Genomic DNA, 23,242 nt, shown 5'->3' with positions numbered 1-23,242 from the left:
AGACTATAAACAAACAAATTTAGCCCCTAGCTGGGGAGATGTCTCAGCTGGTTGAGGTTCCTGCTTCAATCCCTATGTAACATGTACTGGAGTAGTGCTCTGGCTCCTTTTTCTCTGCCCCCCCCCCAAATAAAAAATAATTAAAAAAAAACTAGATCCAGTTACAAAGTATAGAAAATCCCATCTTGCCTATTCTCTATCTTGGACATGCTGAAATGTTTTAAAAACCTATCACCTCTACCACTCAGTAGTAGCCAAGCAATATCCCATGTCTGTACTATTTAAACCTGAAGGAAACACATTAAGGCAGACTGTCTTTGTAGCCTGGGAGATGGTATAGTGGATGAAGGGCTGAACTCTTAGGTCCCAGGTTTGACCCCCAGCACTCTATCTGCAAGGGTGGTGCTCTGGTTCCCTCACTGATGAGAGAGAGAAGCAGACCTATTCTGCTTGAGTCTTAAAACTTAACAATGAAAACAACAAGGGCAACAAAAGGGACTAAATAAATATTAAAAAACAAACAAACAATGACTAGAACTCCATTTCTTCTTCTTTAGTTACCTCCTGTATTCCTTCTTTCTAGATTTAAAATTAAGCAGGCACAAGCTTCTACCATTCTATATTGACCTGAATGGCTCACTGGTCCCCCTCTTACTGTAGAGCTCCACTCTATCAGAATACTCTCTGCACTATGCTAAATGAATGCTTGGGAAGAAATTCATTCTTAGGGATGGGGGGAAAAAAGTCTACAGAGGTTCCCTTTCAAAAGTTGGCTAAGATTAAAAGTAAATATTTACCCACTCAAGGCAAACACTGTAAAGAATTTTGAATTTGCTTTTTATCTAGCAGCGGACAATTAATGAACCCAATAATCAAGAGAAAATCTGAGTTAGAAATGTCTACAACTGGAAACTGACCTTAGGGATCATATAATTCAATTCCCTTATCCTTCAATAAAAAATGACCTCCACTGGTCAAAGGAACCCTCCTGCACAGCTTGTGGGAATGTAAATTGGTCCAACCTCTGTGGAGAACAGTCTGGAGAACTCTCAGAAAGCTAGAAACGGACCTACCCTATGATCCTGCAATCCCTCTCCTGGGGATATATCTTAAGAAACCCAACACACCCATCCAAAAAGATCTGTGTACACATATGTTCTTGGCAGCACCATTTGTAATAGCCAAAACCTGGAGGCAACCCAGGTGTCCAACAACAGATGAGTGGCCGAGCAAGTTGTGGTATATATATACAATGGAATACTACTCAGCTATAAAAAATGGTGACTTCACCGTTTTCAGCCGATCTTGGATGAACCTTGAAAACTTCATGTTAAGTGAAATAAGTCAGAAACAGATGAATTTTTCAACTCTCAGGCAGAAATTGAAAACAAGATCAGAAGAGAAAACTCAAGTAGAACATGAACTGGAATTGGCGTATTGCACCAAAGTAAAAGACTCTGGGGTGGGTGGGGGGGAGAGTACAGGTCCAAAAAGGATGGCAGAGGACCTAGTGGGTTATATGGAAAACTGAGAAATGTGATGCATGTACAAACTATTGTATTTACTGTCAAACATAACACATTAATTCCCCAATAAAGAAATTTTTAAAAGTGACCTCAACTTACAGGAATTGCTCCTAATTTTCCTACTCTAATCTGGAATATTTATCCCCAGAAGTTGCTTCCCCTCACCCCCCCCCAACCAGGATTCTTGTGGGACTCAGTGCCTACACAGTAACTCTGCTGCTCCCAGTGGCCACTTTTTTCCTTTATTTATTTTTATGATAGAGACAGTGTTAAGGAAAAAAAGTCAGTAATACAGTTCTGTGTTACAGCTTACATGTAACAAAGAACAAGACTGAGGCTCTGTGGAGGGCAGGGAGTTACGTTTATTTCTACTTACCCAGTTTCACATCAATTCCTACCAGGCCTGAACAACTTTCTACCTCAGCACTCAGCCTTTTATCTTTTTTCAAGCTGGGCACAGCACAAGCTGCTCTGTTACAGAGTCTACCATGGTGCTGACAGTGCCAAAAGGTGACAGCAGGCTTGCTACACTCTGCCAAGGTTTCTAAGCGGGATACTGGGATGTTTTCTGTTGGTTCTTTTACCTGTGGATTTTTCTTTTCAACAGAGACCAAAAAAAAAAAAAAAAGGGTGGCGGAGCAGGATAGGTAGAGAACACACACACACACACACACACACACACACACACACATGCTCTCGCTTCCCCATTCAGATGGGGACTTAGAGACTTGAACCTGGGCCCTTGAGCATGGTAATATGTGCAATTTATAGGCACATCACTGCACCCCTCCCCACAGCTCTTTTGTGTGGCCCTGACTTGGAGGAAATCTATTTCAGTTTTGGCTAGGTTCTAAGGAGAGTGACCTACCTAGATGGTCCTTGGATCAAGTTTGAGTTTATGACTAATCTTTATCTCTAAGATGCAGTAGAGCAGTTAGTTGTATTTATTGCTCCCCATGTTAACTGCCTTTCTCTGAGAGAGGATTATGCATTCCTGCTTTATTAAATACAGGATGACCGTGAGACCTGCTCTAGTCAGTGAAATGTGAGTAGTCAAAAAGAAACATGAATACATTGGCATGTACTGTCTCCTCTCTTATGAGTTGCACTATGTTTTAGATAGAGACTGCTTCACCAACTGGTATTCCAGAGTAAAAAGGTTTTGACAGAACTGTAATTGAGTCTCCATTGCTACTGCCCTCAAAATCTAGAGCAGCGGCAGGGAGGGACACAGGGGGACAGAGATCTAACCAGGAAATTCAGGAGAAGACCTATACCTCGGTGGCATAGCTGTGGGGCTGTGAAAGTCTCTTTGCATAACCACCAGACTATCTCTGCCACACCCTGCCTTATCTCTTGGTTAGGAGTCAGTGATTAAGTTAAGAAGCCTACAATTAGAAGCCCTCAGGCTCCCATAGCCTACAGAGAAGAAAAAAAAAAAAAAAAGAGGCTTTTAAATCACTGAGCTCCAACTCAGGGATTAAAATACGATTGAAAGAACTTAACTTCCACCACTGTGAACCCTTTAATCACCTTACTTAGACACAAGTCAATCCAGGAAATAGTGATCAGTAATTTGAAAAGTACTAAGAGAGGGAACTCATAACATAATATATAAAATGGGTAAACCAACAAGAAGAAATATTGGAGAAATGAACCAGGACAACAGTCCAGCTAAAAGCCTACCAAAGGGTGAAGCACAAAATAACGAGTTCAACATCCAAACATTAGCTAAGGAAATAATCACAGGAGTGAGTAAAGAGTTTGAAAGAATTATAATCAGAAATACAGGGATTTATGAGATTTGACTTCTGGAGGCGGAGCTACAAGCAGCAGATAGCTTTCTCTCTCCTCTCCTCTCCTCTCCTCTCCTCTCCTCTCCTCTCCTCTCCTCTCCTCTCCTCTCCTCTCCTCTCCTCTCCCGGATCAACTAGGAATACCAAAGGAGACCACCCAGACCAAAACAAGACAGGACTAGAATGACCACAGGAACCCAGTAAATCACCCGTGAGTACAAACACGAGTGGCTGGTGACAGAGAGGAGAGAGGGGCCTAAGGAGAGATTAAGTGACTGCTAACAGTTCAACAGTTTATCAGTGGAGATACCACCTCCAGTCTGCTCCACAACAAGGGGACAGCTAAAGGGAGGAAAGGACTCCCCAGAGACTCACCAAGTGCAACTCTGAGTCTCCATTGCTACTACCCTCAGAATCTGAAGCAGCAACAGGGAGGGACACCAGGGGACAGAGATCTAACCAGGAAACTCAGGAGAAGACCTATACCTTGGTGGCATAGCTGAGGGGCTGTGAAAGTCGCTTTGCATAACCACTGGATTATCTCTGCCACACCCTGCTTTATCTCTTGGTCAGGAGTCAGTGATTAAGCTAAGAAGCCTATTGATAGTTTAAAATCCCTCAGGCTCCCATAGCCTACAGGGAAGAAAAAAAAGGGGGCTTTTATACCACTGAGCTCCAACTCAGCGATTGAAAAAACTGTTAACTTCCACCACGGTAAACCCTTTAATTAAATTACTTAGACACAAGTCAATCCAGGCAATAGTAATCAATAATTTGAAAAGTACTGATAAAGGGAACTCATAACATAATATATAAAATGGTTAAAACAACAAGAAAAAATATTGGAGACTCGAACCAGGACAAGAGTCCAGCTAAAAGTCCTCCAGAGGGTGAAGCACAAAACAACGAGTTCAACATCCAAACATTAGCTAAGGAAATAATAACAGGAATGAGTAAAGAATTTGAAAAAATTATAATCAGAAATGCAGGAAAACAAATGAGAATATGGAAGAAAATTCTAATTATCTCATGGTTATTAGAGAGCTGAAAGCTGAAATCGCTGAGCTAAGAAGGCAACTAGCTGAACAAGCTAAAACAGTATCAGAGCAGGGCAAAAAATAGATGAACTCCAGAAAGCAGTAGAGGGCAGAGAGAATAGAATCTATGAGGCTGAAAACAGAATTAGCAAGATTGAGGATGAATTAGAGACAACTAAAAAAGAAGTAAGAGATCTCAAAAAGAGATTAAGAGATGCTGAAAACAACAACAGAGTCCTATGGGATGACTTCAAAAGAAACAATATACGCATTATTGGCTTACCAGAGGAAGAAAGAGAAGGAGAGGAAGAAAGCATTCTCCAGGCCATAATAACTGAAAATTTCTCTAGTCTAGACAACACCAAAGACATAAAGATTCAAGAAGCCCAGAGGGTCCCAAACAGAATTAACCCAGACCTAAAGACACCAAGACACATCATATTTAGAATGGAAAGGAATAAGGATAAAGAAAGGATCGTGAAGGCTGCAAGAGAAAAACAAAGAGTCACCTACAGAGGAAAACCCATAAGATTAGCAGCAGACTTCTCCATACAAACACTCCAGGCCAGAAGAGAATGGCAAGATATCTATTGAGTTCTCAATGAGAAAGGCTTTCAACCAAGAATACTATGTCCTGCTAGACTGTCATTGAGACTAGATGGAGGCATCAAAACCTTCTCAGACAAGCAACAGTTGAAGGAATAAACTATCACTAAGCCTGCCCTGAAAGAAGTTCTGAAAGGTCTTCTATAAACAGTCAGACCACCAAAAATAGGTCATATATCAGAACACTCTCAAACTCTACAAGAATGGCGTTAAAATATCTTCAATCTTTGATATCAATAAATGCCAATGGCCTGAATTCACCTATTAAAAGACACAGAGTAGGAAGATGGATCAGAAAACACAACCCAACAATATGCTGTCTACAGGAAACCCACCTAACTCAACAAGACAAACACAGACTTAAAGTGAAAGGATGGAAAACTCTCATACAAGCCAATGGCCCACAAAAAAGGGCAGGAACAGCTATTCTTATATCTGACATGATAGACTTTAAAATAGATAAGATTAAAAAAGATAGGAATGGACACTACTTAATGCTCAGAGGATCAGTCAATCAAGAGGACTTAACAATTATTAACATCTATGCACCCAATGAGAAGCCATCTAAATACATCAAACGTCTACTGAAAGAGCTACAGCAATATATTAACAGCAACACAGTCATAGTAGAGGACTTCAACACCCCACTCTCTCAACTTGACAGATCATCCAGGCAGAAAATCAATAAAGACATAAGGGAGCTAAATGAAGAGAGAGATAAACTAGAACTATTGGACATTTTCAGAGCCATTCATCCCAAGAAACTGGAATACACATTTTACTCAAATCCACATGGGTCATTCTCAAGGATAGACCATATGTTAGGCCACAAAGGCAGCATCAGCAAATTCAAGAGCACTGAAATCATCCCAAGCATCTTCTCAGACCACAGTGGAATTAAACTAACACTTAACAATCAACAAAAGATTAGTAACTGTCCCAAAATGTGGAAGCTCAACAGTACACTTCTTAATAACCTCTGGGTCAAAGAGGAAATCAAGGAAGAAATCAAAATGTTTCAAGACTTCAATGAAAATGAAGACACAAGCTATCCAAATATCTGGGACACACCTAAGGCAGTACTGAGAGGGAAGTTCATAGCTATGCAAGCACACATTAGGAAACAAGAAAAAGCACAAATAAACAGCCTGATTGCACATCTTAAAGACCTAGACGAAGAAGAACAAAGGAACCCTAAAGCAACCAGAAGGTCAGAAATCACTAAAGTTAGAGCAGAAATAAATAACTTTGAGAATAGGAAAACCATACAAAAGATCAATGAAAGTAAATGTTGGTTCTTCGAAAGAGTGAACAAAATCGACAAACCTTTAGCCAGACTCACAAAACAAAAAAGGGAGAAGACCCAAATAAATCATATACTAAATGAAAGAGGAGATATCACAACAGACACCACAGAAATTCAACATATCATGTGAAGTTTCTATGAACAACTATATGCCACCAAGCTAGAGAACCTGGAAGAAATGAATGATTTTCTAGATACCTACCAACTTCCAAAACTAAGTCAAGAGGAAGTGGATAACATGAACAGGCCCAACACAGCTAATGAAATTCAAACAGTTATCAAAAATCTTCCCAAAAATAAAAGTCCTAGACCAGATGGTTTTACAAATGAATTCTACAAAACCTTCAAAGAAGAATTAATACCTCTACTTTTAAAAGTCTTCCAGATTTAAGACACTGGAATACTCCCTACCAGCTTCAATGAAGCTAATATCACTCTGATACCAAAAGCAGAAAGGGACACAACCAAAAAAGAAAACTACAGACCAATATCTCTGATGAACATAGATGCTAAAATTCTTAACAAAATTCTAGCCAACTGGATACAGCAGTATATTAAAACAATTGTTCATCATGACAAAGTGGGATTTACTCCAAGCATGCAAGGTTGGTTTAATATACGTAAATGAATCAATGTGATCCACCACATCAACAAAAGCAAGACCAAAAACCACATGGTCATATCAACAGACGCAGAGAAAGCCTTTGACAAAATACAACATCCCTTTATGATCAAAACACTACAAAAAATGGGAATAGATGGGAAATTCCTGAAGATAGTGGAGTCTATATATAGCAAACCTATAGCCAACATCATGCTCAATGGTGAAAAACTGGAAGCATTTCCCCTCAGATTAGGTACTAGACAGGGCTGCCCACTATCACCCTTACTATTCAACAGTGTTGGAAGTTCTTGCCATAGCAATCAGGCAGGAGCAAGGAATTAAAGGGATACAGATTGGAAGAGAAGTCAAACTCTCCCTATTTGCAGATGACATAATAGCATACACAGAAAAACCTAAGGAATCCAGCAAGAAGCTTTTGGAAATCATCAGGAAATACAGTAAGGTGTCAGGCTACAAAATTGACATTCAAAAGTCAGTGGCATTCCTCTACGCAAACACTAAGCTAGAAGAAACTGAAATCCTGAAATCAATTCCTTTTACTATAGCAACAAAAACAATAAAACATCTAGAAGTAAACCTAACCAAAGAAGTAAACCTAACTAAAACCTAACCAAAGAAGTAAACCAAACCAAAGAAGTAAACCTAACCAAAAGTAACCAAAGTAAACCTAACCAAAGAAGTGAAAGACTTGTATACTGAAAATTATGAGTCACTACTCAAGGAAATTGAAAAAGATACAAAGAAGTGGAAAGATATTCCATGTTCATGGGTTGGTAGAATTAACATCATCAAAATGAATATACTACCCAGAGCCATCTACAAATTTAATGCTATCCCCATCAAGATCCCAAGCACATATTTTTAGGAGAATAGAACAAATGCTACAAATGTTTATTTGGAACCAGAAAAGACCTAGAATTTCCAAAACAATCTTGAGAAAAAAGAACAGAACCGGAGGCATCACACTCCCAGATCTCAAATTGTATTATAGGGCCATTGTCATCAAAACTGCTTGGTACTGGAACATGAATAGACACATTGACTAGTGGAATAGAACTGAGAGCCCAGAAGTGAGCCCCCACACCTATGAACATCTAATCTTTGACAAAGGGGCTCATACTATTAAATGGGGAAAGCAGAGTCTCTTCAACAAATGGTGTTGGAAACAATGGGTTGAAACATGCAGAAGAATGAAACTGAACCACTGTATTTCACCAAATACAAAAGTAAATTCCAAGTGGATCAAGGACTTGGATGTTAGACCAGAAACTATCAGATACTTAGAAGAAAATATTGGCAGAACTCTTTTCCGCATACATTTTAAAAACATCTTCAATGAAACCAATCCAATTACAAAGAAGACTAAGGCAAGTACAAACCTATGGGATTACATCAAATTAAAAAGCTTCTGTACAGCAAGAGAAACCACTACCCAAACCAAGAGACTCCTCACAGAATGCGAGAAGATCTTTACATGCCATACATCAAACAAGAGGCTAATAACCAGAATGTATAAAGAACTTGCAAATCTCAATAATAAGACAAAAAATAACCCCATCCAAAAATGGGGGAAGGACATGGACAGAATATTCACCACAGAAGAGATCCAAAAGGCCAAGAAACACATGAAAAAATGCTCCAAGTCTCTGATTGTCAGAGAAATGCAAATAAAGACAACAATGAGATACCACTTCACTCCTGTGAGAATGCCATACATCAGAAAAGGTAACAGCAGCAAATACTGGAGAGGGTGTGGGGTCAAAGGAACCCTCATACACTGCTGGTGGGAATGTAAATTGGTCCAGCCTCTGTGGAGAACAGTCTGGAGAACTCTCAAAAAGCTAGATATGGAACTACTCTATGATCCTGCAATTCCTCTCCTGGGGATATATCCTAAGGAACCCAACACATCCATCCAAAAAGATCTGTGTACACATATGTTCTTGGCAGCACAATTTGTAATAGCCAAAACCTGGAGGCAACCCAGGTGTCCAACAACAGATGAGTGGCTGAGCAAGTTGTAGTATATATACACAATGGAATACTACTCAGCTGTAAAAAATGGTGACTTCACCATTTTCAGCTGATCTTGGATGGACCTTGAAAAAATCATGTTGAGTGAAATAAGTCAGAAACCGAAGGATGAATATGGGATGATCTCACTCTCAGGCAGAAGTTGAAAAACAAGATTAGAAAAGAAAACACAAGTAGAACCTGAAATGGAATTGGCATATCGCACCAAAGTAAAAGACTCTGGGGTGGGTGGGTGGGGAGAATACAGGTCCATGAAGGATGATAAATGACATAGTGGGGGTTGTATTGTTAAATGGGAAACTGGGGAATGTTATGCATGTACAAACTATTGTATTTACTATTGAATGTAAAACATTAATTCCCCAATAAAGAAATAAATTAAAAAAAAAAAAAGAAGGATTCAGAGGACCTAGTGGGGGTTGTATTGTTATATGGGAAACTGGGGAATGTTATGCATATATAAACTATTGTACTTACTGTTGACTATAAAACATTAATTCCCCAATAAAAGAAAAAAAAATTAATTGAGAAAAAAAAAGCAACTCAGGCAGCCTGGGAGGTGATGCAGTGGATAAAGTGTTGGACTCTCAAGCAAGAAGTCCCCAATTCAAGCCCCAGTACTGAATGTGTTTATTGGATAGAGACAGCCAGAAACTGGGAGGGAAGGAGGAGATAGATAGAGAGAGGGGGAGAGAGACAGAGAGACACCTGCAGCCCTGCTTTAACACTTGTGAAGCTTGTTACCTCTCTTCCTCTCTCATTCTTTATTTTTTAAAGCAGTTCAGGTTTATACAATAATAACTTTAGAATAATTATCACAAGACCAGCATAAGGATCCCGGTTTGAGCCCCTGGCTCCCCACCTACAGGAGGTTGCTTCACAAGTGGCGAAGCAGGTCTGCAGGTGTCTATCTTTCTATCCCCGTGTTCCCTTCTTCTCTTGATTTCTCTCTGTCCTATCAAACAACAACAACAAGGGCAAAAAAATTGGGAAAAAAAATGTCCTCCAGGAGCAGTGGATTTGTAGTGCTGGCACAGAGCTCCAATGATAACCGTGGAGGCAAAACAAAACAAAACAAAACAAAACAAAACAAAACACACGGGGCCAAGTGGTGGCGCACCTGGTTAAGCGCACACATTACAGTGCACAAGGACCCAGGTTTGAGTCCCCAGTCCCCACCTGCAGGGGAGAAGCTTCACAAGTGTTAAAGCAGGGCTGCAGGTGTCTCTCTGTCTCTCTCCCTCTCTATCTATCTATCTCCTCCTTCCCTCCCAGTTTCTGGCTGTCTCTATCCAATAAAAAGAAAAAGAAAATTATTATTACTCAGGGGTCAGATGGTGGTGTACCTGGTTGAGCACACGTTACAATGCACAAGGACCCAGGCTCAAGCCCCCACAGGGGGAAGCCTCCCACGTGGTGAAGCAGGTCTCTTTCTATCTCTCTTACCCTCTTGATTTCTGGCTGTATCTATCCATTAAATAAAGGTAATTAAAAAAACTTTAAACTGCTGAATTAAACCGATTTCTTACTATATTATTATATAATGAATCATCAAGGATAATTTTAAGAGTTCATATAAGGTTTCCACAGCTTCATTTAATTTAAAGTTCAAGCTGACAGTCACAATTCTAGGAAATTAACTTCTTTAAAAAAAAAGATGTGCACATAGTATGAAGTGCAAGGACCGGCATAAGAATCCCAGTTCAAGCCCCTGGCTCCCCACCTGTAGGGGGGTTGCTTCACAAGCAGTGAAGCAGGTCTGCAGGTGTCTATCATTCTCTCCCCCTCTCTATCTTCCTCTCCTCTCAATTTCTCTCAGTCCTATCAAACAACAACAATAAAAATGGAAAAAATGGCCTCCAGGAGCAGCAGATTTGTAGTGCAATCACCAAGCCCCAACAATAACACTGAAGGCAAAAAAAAAAGATGAATAGAACAATGTAATGTAATATAGAATGTAAATGACTAAAGTTAAACAAGTTATAGTGATTCTGGAAGGAATAAAAAGTCAATAAAACATTTCCAACAAATACTTTTTTATTATTATTTTATTTGTTGATTTATTTACTATTGGATAGACAGAGAAATTGAGAGGGAGGGAGAGACAGAGGTACATCTGCAGCCCTGCTTCACCACTCATTAAGCTTTCCTCCTGCAGGTGGGGACCAGGGGCTTGAAACAGGGTCCTTGTGTGCTATAATATGTGTGCTTAACCAGGTGTGCCACTACTGCCTGGCCCCCTGAGTGTCTTTTGCATAACCACAGCAAAAGCTCCCTAGCCCCAAAGTGGTCTTTCTTTAACAGAACATTATTCAGATGTGGTCTATAGTGTTTCAGGAGATTGAACTCCGGTGCCTCAGGCATGAGAACTGTCGTACTTTTAGTGATATCCCTTTCAGCCCAAGAATGATTTTTCTAAACTGGTGTCAAGATATATTTATTACACTTGGGCCAGCAGGTGGCACAGTGAACTCTCAAGCACAAGGATGTACATTCACTCTCTACATCACATGTGCCAGAGCGGTGCTTTGATTCTACCCTCCCACCTTCTGCAGGTGTCTGTCTTTCTCTCCCCCTCTCTGTCTTCCCCTCCTCTCTCCATTTTTCTCTGTCCTATCCAACAATGATGACAACAAAAATAACTACAAAAATAAAACAAGGGCATCAAAGAGTAAATAAATAAATGAAAATATTTAAAAAATAAATTCCTATGAAGATAATAATACAAATTTTAAAACAGTCTTATTTATGGAAGAGAAGAGAAAAAGAACCAGAGCATCACTCTGGCACATGTAATGCAGGGACTGAACACTGGACCTAGTGCTTGAGAGGCTACTGGCTTATCTACTTACTGTGCCACCTCCTGGGACATGGTAAAATACATTTATATATATATATTTTATTTATTTACTGAATACAGAGAGAAATCAAGAGGGATGGGGAAGATAATGAGGAAGAAAGACAGAAAGATACACCTGCAGCACTGCTTCACCACTTATGAGGCTTTCCCCCTGCAGGTGAAGAGTGGGGGCTTGAACCATGATCCTTGTGCATTGTAACACATGCTCTCAGGTAGGTGGGCCACCAGCTAGCACCCCAATAAAATAAATCTTAAAAAATATTTGAAAATAAATATTTATTAAAAGGTAACTGTGCTGAATGCAGTCTACTTGGACCTTAGTTTGCCTCTAGAGCAGAATAAGTAGATTTATAATTTAATAGTGAGCATTATCAATACATGGATACATGAAAGCAATTCAGAGTTTGGTAAGACACTATTGAAGTCAGAGGCTCCAAGGTCCCAGGTTCAATCTCTAGCACCACTATAAGTCAGAGTTGAATAGTATTCTGGAGTGGGGAAGGAAGGAGGGAGGAAGAAGAGGAGTGGGCAGTGGTGCATTCATTAAAGTGCACTTGTTATAATGTGCAAGGATTCAGGTTCAAGCCCCCAACTCTCACCTGCTTCATGGGCAGTGAAGCACAGCTGCAGGTCTCTCTCTCTCCCTATTTCTCTCACCCCTCTCAATTTCTCTCTTTCCTATCAAGTGTGTGTGTGGGGGGGTTGGCCTTGAGCAGCAAATTCATAGTACAGGCCTACACCAAGTTCTAGCAATAATGCTGGTGGCAATAAAATAAAGATAAAACAATTCATGAATCTAACATCTGGAAAGACCTCAAAATGCATTTTGGCTTTTATATATCAATCAAACATTTATGCAAGGGAGGGAAAATGCCTCTATTATCTAACTCTGGGAAAGTGATAATTAAATACCTTTAGATGTGAGAAAAGAATCTATATCATCACTAGTTTCACACTAAGTAGGGTTTGTAGGTAGTATTTATTTTTTTATTAAATTTTTAAAAAATTATCTTTGTTTATTGGATGGAGACAGACAGAAACTGAGAGGGAAGGGGGAGATAAGAGAGGGAGAGAGACAGAGAGGCACCTACAGCTCTGCTTCACCACTTGTGAAGCTTTCCCCCTGCAGGTGGGGAACGGGGGCTTGAATCTGGGTTCTTGCCCATTGTAACGTGCACTCAACCAAGTGCGCCACCACCTGGCCCCCTATGGGTAGTATTTATTATCATCTGAATCACTAAAACATTAATGTTACTAAGTTGGGTCAGATACTTTATTTATTCCCTTTTGTTGCCCTTGTTTTTATTGTTGTAGTTATTATTATTGTTGTTACTGATGTTGTTATTGTTGGATAGGAAAGAGAGAAATGGAGAGAGGAGGAGAAGACAGAGAGGGGGAGAAAAAGATAGACAAGCTGCAGACCAGCTTCACCGCCTGTGAAGAGACTCTCCTGTAGGTGGGGAGCCGGTGGCTCGAACTGGGATCCTTATGTAGGTCCTTGCGCTTTCCACCACGTCCGCTTAACCTGCTGCGCTACTGCCTGACTCCCGGGTCAGATACTTTCTAACAGTCTAGGAAATGCTTAAAACTGGTCATTAACTCCCAGAGATTAAAAAAAAAAAAACACAAAAAAAACCTGTTTCTAAGATATTTCTATTGATATCACCCCCAAGTTTGGATTTTTACCTGGTAGATGCATCTTCCACTGGGTGATGAGATTAAGGTGATGGACTGTCGATCGACCAGGTCCAATGCCTGGATGGCTGAGGAGCCAAAGACAAACTTCAGCCTGGAAACAAAAAGGCTCCATATTAGAATAACTCTCAGAGTTATTACACACACACACACACACACACACGCACACGCACACACACATATACTACCATTCTTAACATTTAAAAAAAAAAAAAAACACTAAGTGCTGGGAAATGAGCATTGAGGCTTGAGACTCTGAGGTCCTAGTTTTGATCCCTAGCATCACTATAATTTAGAGAGGAACAAAGCTCTGGTTTAATAAAGATCATGGATGGTAGGTGGTAGCACACCTGGTTGAGCCCACATGTTACCAGGCGAAAGGGCCCAGGTTCAACCCTTCCAAAGGCTCCTCGCCCACAGAGGGGAAGTTTCATGAGCAGTGAAACAGATCTGCAGGTTTCTTTTTCTCTCCCGCTCTATTTCTCTTTTTCTCTCACTCCCCAATTTCTCTCTGTCCTATCTAGTAAAGTTGAAAGAAAAAAATTTCCTTTAGAAAATCTATACTTAGAGGTCTGGGAGGTGGTGCAGTGGACAGGTACTGGACTCTCAAGCATGAGGTCCTGAGTTAAATCCCTAGCAGCATATATACCAGAGTGATGCCTGGTTCTTTCTCTCTCTTCCTAAATTTCTCATTAATAAATAAATAAAGTCAGAGAGAGAGAGAGAGAGAGAGAGAGAAGAAAATCTATACTTACCTCAAAATAAAATGTTTACTTTTTTAAATGGGAAAAGGGGTTAGGAGTTAGCTCTCTCAACAGAGAAACACTTTACCATCTATGCAAGGGACTCTAGTTCAAGCTCCCAGTCACTCCATGCAAACATCAAGCAAAGAGGAAGCTCCTTGAGCAGAGGAGCAGTACTGCAGTCTCTCTCCTTCTCTCTCACCCTCTGTTGGAGGATGGGGCCAACTGTCCTGGAAAGTCCAGGCCATTGTTTCCAGGAGGTCCAAGCGAGTTGACCCTCAACTCTCCCTTCGGGTTGAGACATTGGCAGGTTCTCCTGACCTCCTGAACTAATGATGTATGGCTTCTCCAGAATGGGGGCTACCTTTCTGCACATGCCCCTCCTCTCCCTTTAAAACAAAGGCCATGAATCACTTTACATTGTGTTTGGCCTAACTTGAAAGCCACCACATACATTCTTGCTCAACTACCACCCCCTTGCCCTGAGGTGCCTGTAGTTTATCCCCGGGGAACTATGCACTGTGAAGCTTACGATCAAACCCTGTATGGTAATTCTTCACTTGTGATCAAATAGTTTGTAGGTCAAAATGCAGCTCTGTGTTTGGGGTAATGATTACCTTGATCTTCTACCTGGGTAATGGGTATATGTACTTGCTTTCTCTTTCAATAAATGAGTTGCCTCACTGAGGCTTTCCCAAAGCTGACTGCTTGTCTGAGTACTTTGCCCTCAACATGCGGAGCCACCCCAGGACTCCCAGGGGGCTGCTCTGACCCTCGCCTCTGCTGTCCAGGGGGTTGGGGGACCCGGAGCAGCCAGCCCACATCACTCTATGTAGGGGAAAAAAGAAGTCCACCAGGAACAGGGGGATCATATAGACTAGAAACCCCAGTAGAGTCCTGGTGACAAAAAAATAAATGAAATAGACAAAAAAGAGAGAAAAGGAAAGAGAAAAAAGGCAATAAACCAAAAATGTAGCAATGCTTATCCTTGGGTGGTTAGATTACTGATACTTTTCTTTAAATAAGATTTTCTTTATAAATATTTATTTATTCCCTTTTTTTTTTCCTTTTTTTCCTTTTTTTTTTTTAATTTAATTTTATTTATTTATTCCTTTTGTTACCCTTGTTGTTTTGTTGTTGTAGTTATTATTGATGTCATTGTTGTTGGATAGGACAGAGAGAAATGGAGAGAGGAGGGGAAGAAAGAGAGGGGGAGAGAAAGACAGACACCTGCAGACCTGCTTCACCGCCTGTGAAGTGACTCCCCTGCAGGTGGGGAGCCGGGGGCTCGAACCAGGATCCTTCCGCTGGTCCTTGTGTTTAGCACCACCTGCGCTTAACCCGCTGCGCTACCGCCCGACTCCCTATTTATTCCCTTTTGTTGCCCTTGTTGTTTTATTGTTGTAGTTATGTTTGTTGTTGTTATTGATGTCGTTGTTGCTGGATAGGACAGAGAGAAATGGAGAGAGGAGGGGAAGATAGAGAGGGGGAGAGAAAGACACTTGCAGACCTACTTCACTGCTTGTGAAGCGACTCCCCTGCAGGTGGGGAGCTGGGGGCTTGAACTGGGACCCTTATGCCAGTCCTTGTACTTTGCGCCACCTGCGCTTAACCCGCTGCGCTACCGCCCCACTCCCCTACTGATACTTTTTTACCTTTATTTTCCACAAACATAAGTATAGATTTTCTTGGCTGGGTTCAATAAAACTGAATGGTAACATTTAAAGAGCCTATATGAGGGCCAGGCAGTGGTGCACTTGGTTAAGCGCACACATTACAGTACCTAAGGACCCAGGTTTGAGCCTCTGGTCCCCACCTGCAGGGGGAAAGCTTCATGAGAGGTGAAGCAGGTCTGCAGGTGTCTCTCTGTCTCTCTTCCTCTATATCTCCTCCACCTTTTCGATCTCTGCTATCTCTAACCAACAAATAAAAAGATAATAAAAAAATAAAGAGCCCGTATGATTTGACACAAAATGAAAAAGGAAAACTACTGAGGTTTCAAAATATTCATTTTTCCAGTAAGCATATACAATAAACTATTGAATTTATTTTCGGGGATAGGGTTCTACTAACATGGAGACTACAGACAACAACAAATAAAGAACATAAGATGTGTTTATCAATCTAAAATTACAGTTAACTTTAAAATATGATCATGATCACAAAACAGGGTCTGCTAGTTGCAGAGAAATCACGCAGGTCTGAGTATCAGAGATAACCACGGTGATAAATAAAGCCACCATTATGTAATTAAGGATACTGATAAAAGATCTTAAAGTGAATATATTCATCCAGTTTTTTTTTTCTCTCTCTCTTTTCCAGCACCAAGCCTATATTGTTTTGTTTTATTCCAGACACAGAGGGACAGAGAGAAGATATGATAGGGCTATCCCACCATCCATGGAGCTTCCTCTCCATTACTGTGGCTCTTTTAACATAGTGAGGGGGAAAGAGAAAGAAAGAGAGAGAAAGAGAGAAAGAGAGACGGGGGGAGGAGAAATGCCACAGGACCACTCCACCACTGGAAGCGTCCTCATGAAGGTGCTCCCAGCTCAAACCTGGGTCCTTGAAGATAGTAAAGTGTGTGCTCTACTAGGTGAACCATCTTATAAATGAAATTTCTAAAGCCTCTGGGGTGGGGGCGAGGGCTCAGGTCCTGGAACGTGATGGCAGAGGAGGACCTAGCTGAGGTTTTATTGTTATGTGGAAATGTTATGCATGTACAAACTACTGTATTTCACTGTTGACTATAAACCATTCATCCCCCAATAAAGAAATGATAAAAAAGAAATTTCTAGATCCAAGAATGAATATATATACACACATAATATCAGTAAGATAGCTTACATGTGGTGGGGGACAGGGTGGTAGCTCTACCAGCAGAGCACATGTTAAACTGTGCAAGGACCTGGGTTTAAGCTCCCAACCCCTACCTGCAAGGGGAAAGTTTCACTGATAGCTAACAATCTATCTGACTATACAAGGCATTTCCATATTGTTCTATATACCACTTTGGTTTAACCTTGTTTTAGAAGTGGTAGCTGTTAGACTACTAACACAGGAAAAATAAATTAGAGGGGCCGGGTAATGGCACACTTGGTTAAGTACATAGGCATTATAATGTACAAGGACCTAAGTTCAAGCCCCCATCAACCATCTGCAGGAGAGAAGCATTATAAGCAGCTATTTAATTTTATTCTCCATGTTCTAGTCAACATTTGAAATAATTCTTGCTAACATTTGCCTGTTAAATTTTCCCTGTTAATCAGCTTTATAAATGGAAAGTGAATTATTGTAAATTATATTTTTATGATTGCTATCTTTTTTCAAGATTTTTTTTTTTAGGGCCAGGAAGTTAGTGTAGTGTTGGCACACAAGACTTGCATAGGAGAGGTGCCAGCTTCAATCTCCGGGTCCTTATAGTCCCATAACTCAGCAGTACTTTGACCTCTCCTCTCACAAAAATCTTTTATTCCTTTTCTAACAACATACAGTCTTTATTTTTAAAGACCTAAAAAAAGGAGAAATGGTTAAAGTCCTTCTCTCAGTTCTATCTTTCTTCCCTCTAAGACAATAACTAATAAAAGCTAAACTTTTAAAGTGGACATATATAATCATTTATTTCTATGTAGTTTCTACCGTTTTTTGCTGCTATTAGAATGAATACATTTGAAATTTGTGTACATAGGAAAATGATATAAAATTAGTATTTAAAAAATAACTATATTCTTGTTTTTCAACCATAATAACTGTCTTTTGGGAGTCAGGCTGTAGCACAGTGGGTTAAGCGTACATGGCGCAAAGCGCAAGAAACGGCATAAGGATCCTGGTTGGAGGCTCCAGCTCCTTACCTGCAGGGGAGTTGCTTCACAGGCAGTGAAGCAGGTCTACAGGTGTCTATCTTTCTCTCCCTGTTTTCCCCTCCTCTTTCAATTTCTGTCCTACCTAACAAACACAACATCATTAACAACAACAATAATAACTACAACAACAATGAAAAAAAAGGGCAACAAAAAGGAAAAATAAATAAATATTAAAAAATCAATAATTGGGAGTCGGGCTGTAGCACAGCGGGCTAAGCGCAGGTGGCGCAAAGCACAAGGACCGGCATAAGGATCCCGGTTCGAACCCCGGCTCCCCACCTGCGGGGGAGTCGCTTCACAGGCGGTGAAGCAGGTCTGCAGGTGTCTATCTTTCTCTCCTCCTCTCTGTCTTCCCCTCCCTCTCTCCATTTCTCTCTGTCCTATCCAACAACGACAACAACAATAATAACTACAACAATAAAAAAAAAAATCAATAATTGATGTTGAAAAGACATGGCTTTTGGAAATTGCCACCAAGGATACTGCTGCCTGCATGAGGAATCCATTGCTCCTCGTAGCTCTTTCTTTTTTTCTAGAGACAGAAAAATTGAGAGGGATGGGTGAGACAGAAAAAGAGACACCTCTAGCAAGCTTCACAGCTGATAAAGCTTTACCCCCCCCCACAGGTGGGGATTGAGGGCTTGAACTTGGGTCTTTGTGCATGATAACATACACTCTACTGGTTGTGCCAAATGGTTAAAAATGCAAATACAAGAAATCCAGGAGGTGTCGCAATGGATAAAGTGTTGGACTCTCAAGCCGGAGATCATGGTATAGTGCAACAGTGCATGTGCTAGAGTCATGTACAGTTTTTTCTCTCCTCTTATCTCATTAATAGACAAATTTTGAAAATAAAATTCAAACAGAAAAATATATACTTACGATAATAAATGCTCATCAGGAACTATAAAACAGGAATGGACAGAAAGTAAATTATGTTAAAAGAGTGACACAGATATAAAAAAAATCTTAAATAAAGACTATAGACAAACATTGTCTTGTGTAAGGTGGTAAATTCAATCCATGCAGTGGTACACCAGCTTATGTGCACATAGTATGAAGTGCAAGGACCTGAGCAAGGATCCCAGTTCAAGCCCCCAGCTCCCCACCTGCAGGGGTATTGCTTCACGACCGGTGAAGCAGGTCTGTAGGTATGTCTATCTTTTTCTCCCTTCTTCCTTCCTCTCTCAATTTCTCTCTGTCCTATGTAACAACAGCAACGATAACAACAGAAAAAAAGATGGCCACCAGGAGCAGTGGATTCATAGTGTAGACAACGGAGACCCAGCGATAACCCTGGAGTCAAAAGAAAAAAAAAGTTGTGGTATATACGATGGAATACTACTCAGCTGTAAGAATTTATGAAGCCACCGCCTTTGCCCCATCTTGGATGGAATTTGAAGGAATAATAAGTGAGATAAACAAGTAAGAGGACAAATACCAGAGAAAAGAAAGAAAGAAAATAAAAGAATATTGGTGAAACTTGGACTGGGTGTGCTATATATATTGCACCTGAGCAAAGGAATCTGCGCAAAGAGAGGAGAGAAGGCGATGGAGAGGGTGCTGGGGTCCTGGTGCATGATGGTGGAAAAGGACTAAGCTGGGGGTGAAAATGTTTTGCAGACACCCGTCACAGGGAGAAACATGTCAACAACTATACTGTAAACCATTTAGCCCCCTCCCCCATGATTTTTTTAAATCTTAAAAAAAAAAAAAGTTTGGGAAGATTCCTTCAGGAAAATTATCTCAGTCATCTGAAAATCAGCTTTCACTCATGTTTGTTTTCATTGAAGGCTCACTGCACAAGCCAGTCAACTTTTCCAGCTAGAGAGTGATACAGATATCTCAGCAACAAACCTTTCACCCCAGATTCCTTTTGTGTGGTGACTGAGCTTGAATCTGTGTTGTGCCATGTGCATTATCCAGGCAAGTTATCCTGTGAGTCCTTTAACCTAAACATATTCACTAGTGATATAGAACACTGATAAGAGTTTCAGGTTCAATCAATAAATATGTTTCCCCCACCCCAAAGTGGTGAACCTCTGGCTTCTAGTGAGAACGGGGGTTGAACCTGAAGCCCTTCTGCCTCAGAGGCCATGTGTAGAGCCACTACACCAAGTCAGCACTCTGCCAAATCTTTTTTTTTTTTTTTTTGGCTTCTAGGGTTATTGCTGGAGTTCGGTGCCTTGCTTTACTAATCCACTTCTCCTGGAGGATATTTTTTCCCCTTTTGTTGCCCTTGTTATTTATTTTTATTATTATTGCTGTCATTGTTGGGATAGGACAGAGAGAAATAGAGAGGAGGGGAAGACAGAGGGGGAGAGAAAGACAGACACCTGCAGACCTGCTTCACTGCTTCTGAAGCGACCCCCCTGCAGGTGGGGAGCCGGGGGCTCGAACCGGAATCCTTATGCCAGTCCTTGTTTTGCGCCATGCCAGTCCTTGTTTTGCGCCACATGCCCTTAACCCGCTGCGCTACCGCCGAGCACCTCCAAATCCCTCCCCCCCCACACACACACACACACACGGTGAACCTCAGGCTTCTGGTGAGAACGGAGTTTGAACCTACAACTCTTCTTCTGCCTCAGAGCCCACGTGCAGAGCCACTACACCAGGTCAGCACTGTTTTGTGTTTTTTTAATAGTGGTTTAATATTGATTTACAAAATAAGTTAACAGGGGTATGATTCCACACTGTTCCCACAAGAGTTCTGTGTCCCCATTCCCTCCACTGGAAACTGCGTTCTCCCTAGGTCACAGATAGGGACTATTATTTTGTAACTATGTTTATATTTGTAGGGATAGGGTAATGCCCTTACTCGAAGCACATGATAGCTTTAAGCTCAAAGCTCCAGTTTTGCTTGATATGCTGGTAACTTTTTTCACCCTGATACCGTAGAAAGGCTGTGTGCAACAGCAATAAAGGAGGAAGCCAGCAAGGAGAAAATAGCATTCCTGCCGGCCTGTATGCTTTCCAGGTCCTAAGGGTGCTTTCCCTCCAAGTGCTAAGGGCCTCACCCCTTCCGACCATTCACCCTTGGCCCTCTGAGCCTGCCCCATGGCCCCTGAAAAAATATATGTATAAAATTTTTTTTTTGCCCAACTTTTCTATGGTTTGCCTTCTCTTCCTTTCTAAGCCATACCTACACCTATTACTACTTCTGAGTGCCCTTCCTTTTTTTCTCTCTCTCAGGGTCCTGATGGAATTGGGGTTCAGAACCTTCTGGTCATCTTCCCCTAACATTTCTCTCCCTCTGGGAGTATAGACTTTTCAACGACAACAATAATAACTACTACAACAATAAAAAAACAAGGGCAACAAAAGGGAAAATAAAAAAAAAAAAACAGTTAAGGGGTCCCGGGATGTGATTCAGTGGTAAAGCACACGTCTTTCAAGTATAAGGCTGGGGGGGGGGGGCGCATCCAAAAGCAAGCAACCAAACAAGAACAAAACAAACAAAAAAGGTTAAGATAAATCCTTTTGTGGCGCGAACACCAATAAACCAAACAAAATAGATTAAGATAAACCCTTTTGAGGAGTGTTCGTCTACAACACTCAAAGTCACTCAAGTGAATAAACAATAGATTTAAGGCTCGATTTATTGTGAAACGGCTACTTCCACAATGGTAGCGTCGTTCTCACTAGGCAATGTATTTTGATTTAGATATCGCCACTTAAGCTAGAAATGTGGCGGAAAAAAATGGCTCGCATTTTGTCAGCTCGGTCCCTGCGCGTCCTCTGCTGGCCAGAGGGGGGGGAAAGGGCCCGTCACCATGCAGACCTGTTGGTCCCGGTGCAGAAAACGGTCTTCACCTAACAGTGTCTGAAAGGATTTACAAGCTAACCTAGGAAGCTGGCGCAAAGACCAGTTCAGTAACCGAGTCGCTTACTTTTAGGTCCCCCTGGGCTCCGATCCCCTCACCCTCCTGACCCAAGACCCGCAAGAGACAGCTGAGCGGCTGCCCGGACAAAGCTAGCTCTTCCCTTCCTTCCTTCCCTTTTCGTTGGGAGCAGGGACTTTGGAGAGAACCACACGGAAGAAAGCGCTGCCCGCGTCCGGAACCCGCGCCCCGCAGACCCCTACGTCACCGCCTCGCGCCTCTCGGCCAGGCGGCTTCGAGAACTGCTGACAGTACTTTGCGCGCTCTCCCGGACCGCCTCAGCCATCTCGTTCAGAAGCTCCTCCACAACCGCTGGCAACGTGGCCGCCCACAAGGTGACAGGCATGGTCACAGTACCAGATCCCAGCCCGCTCCACCACTCCAGCAACAGTCGGTGCAGGATTCCCGCCACCAACGGGAGGCGGGACGATGAGAAGTGACGTCACTGGGCATCACCGGAGCCTGCGGGCGGCAATGATGACGCAAACTCTACGACGGGGTTTGACCAATGCGGCGGGCGCTCATCGCTGGGGGGCGGGACGTCCTGGGAGCAGCCGGGCCTGCAGTGCGCAGAGGACGCAGCGGGGCCATGTACCGGCTTCTTATCCCGAGCCTGGGCGGACGCCTCCTGCGGGCTGCGGGGCGGTGCTGCTGGGTCAGCTCGGCGCCCTGGATTCCGGGGCCCCAAGGAAGCCGCGCGTCGGAGGTGAAAGCGCAGCCCATCCGAGTCCCGCCGCCGGGCCGTGGCCCGGGGCTGCTGCCACTACTAGCAGGTGAGGAGCGCGGCCTGGGTTGGGCCGGCCGGTCGGAGACTGGAGCGCGGGCCGGGCCCGCTGACCTCAGTGCCCCTTCTTGCAGCGCTCGCCTGGTTCTCGAGACCCGCGGACACTGGAGAGGAGCAGCAGCAGGCCGAGGATGCGGCGGACGAGACGGAGGCTCAGATCATCCAGCTGCTGAAGCGTGCCAAAGTGAGGCTGTCTTGCTGGTGGCCCGCGGGCCTCCCGGGTGGGCACAGGGCTCCGCACCAGGCCCCGCTTGCGGGAGGGGATTAGAACCCGTCCGGGTTGCCCAGGCCCGCAGTCGGCACCCTGCAGTCTCGATTGCAGGTGAAGCGGGCATCCACCACAGGCTGGTTCTTTTTACCAGACAGGCTGGAAGTACGGACATTAGCAGTTTTGACCCTGTGTCAAAAGGATGGTTCCAGGTTGAACCTTTAAGAAAAAACCTTTTTCTTCACATTAAAAAAATAACAAAATTCCTTCCCTCCCCT

General features: G+C 42.3%; 2 protein-coding genes across 8 annotated transcripts in view; one reads left to right on the top strand and one right to left on the bottom strand.

The window, feature by feature from the left end:
• The window catches only part of ZSWIM7 (zinc finger SWIM-type containing 7), a 31,236-nt gene extending 8,845 nt beyond the window's left edge, over positions 1-22,391 (bottom strand). For both annotated transcript variants that reach the window (XM_007526210.3, XM_060203163.1), the window contains exons 1-3: positions 22,228-22,391; positions 18,974-18,995; positions 13,477-13,579 (exon numbers count right to left, since the gene is read on the bottom strand). In XM_007526210.3, the coding sequence (XP_007526272.1) occupies positions 13,477-13,579; positions 18,974-18,995; positions 22,228-22,318 (216 nt within the window). In that variant the 5' untranslated portion in view covers positions 22,319-22,391. The remainder of the gene's footprint in view (positions 1-13,476; positions 13,580-18,973; positions 18,996-22,227) is intronic.
• A 102-nt stretch (positions 22,392-22,493) lies between these two features.
• TTC19 (tetratricopeptide repeat domain 19) overlaps positions 22,494-23,242 on the top strand; it is a 32,322-nt gene continuing 31,573 nt past the window's right edge. For 4 of the 6 annotated variants that reach the window (XM_060203159.1, XM_007526168.3, XM_060203160.1 and 1 more), the window contains exons 1-2: positions 22,495-22,745; positions 22,831-22,940. In XM_060203159.1, coding sequence (XP_060059142.1) covers positions 22,562-22,745; positions 22,831-22,940 — 294 coding nt within the window. In that variant the 5' untranslated portion in view covers positions 22,495-22,561. Of the gene's footprint in view, positions 22,746-22,830; positions 22,941-23,242 lie in introns of all 6 variants that reach the window. The other 2 variants (XM_060203157.1, XM_060203158.1) reach the window with 1 other exon arrangement.

The sequence above is a fragment of the Erinaceus europaeus genome, chromosome 12 (genome assembly GCF_950295315.1).
Source record: "Erinaceus europaeus chromosome 12, mEriEur2.1, whole genome shotgun sequence".
In the NCBI taxonomy this organism is placed as follows: Eukaryota; Metazoa; Chordata; class Mammalia; order Eulipotyphla; family Erinaceidae; genus Erinaceus; species Erinaceus europaeus.
The sequence above is the reverse complement of the archived record's forward strand: the minus strand, read 5'-3'. Positions and strand labels throughout refer to the sequence as shown.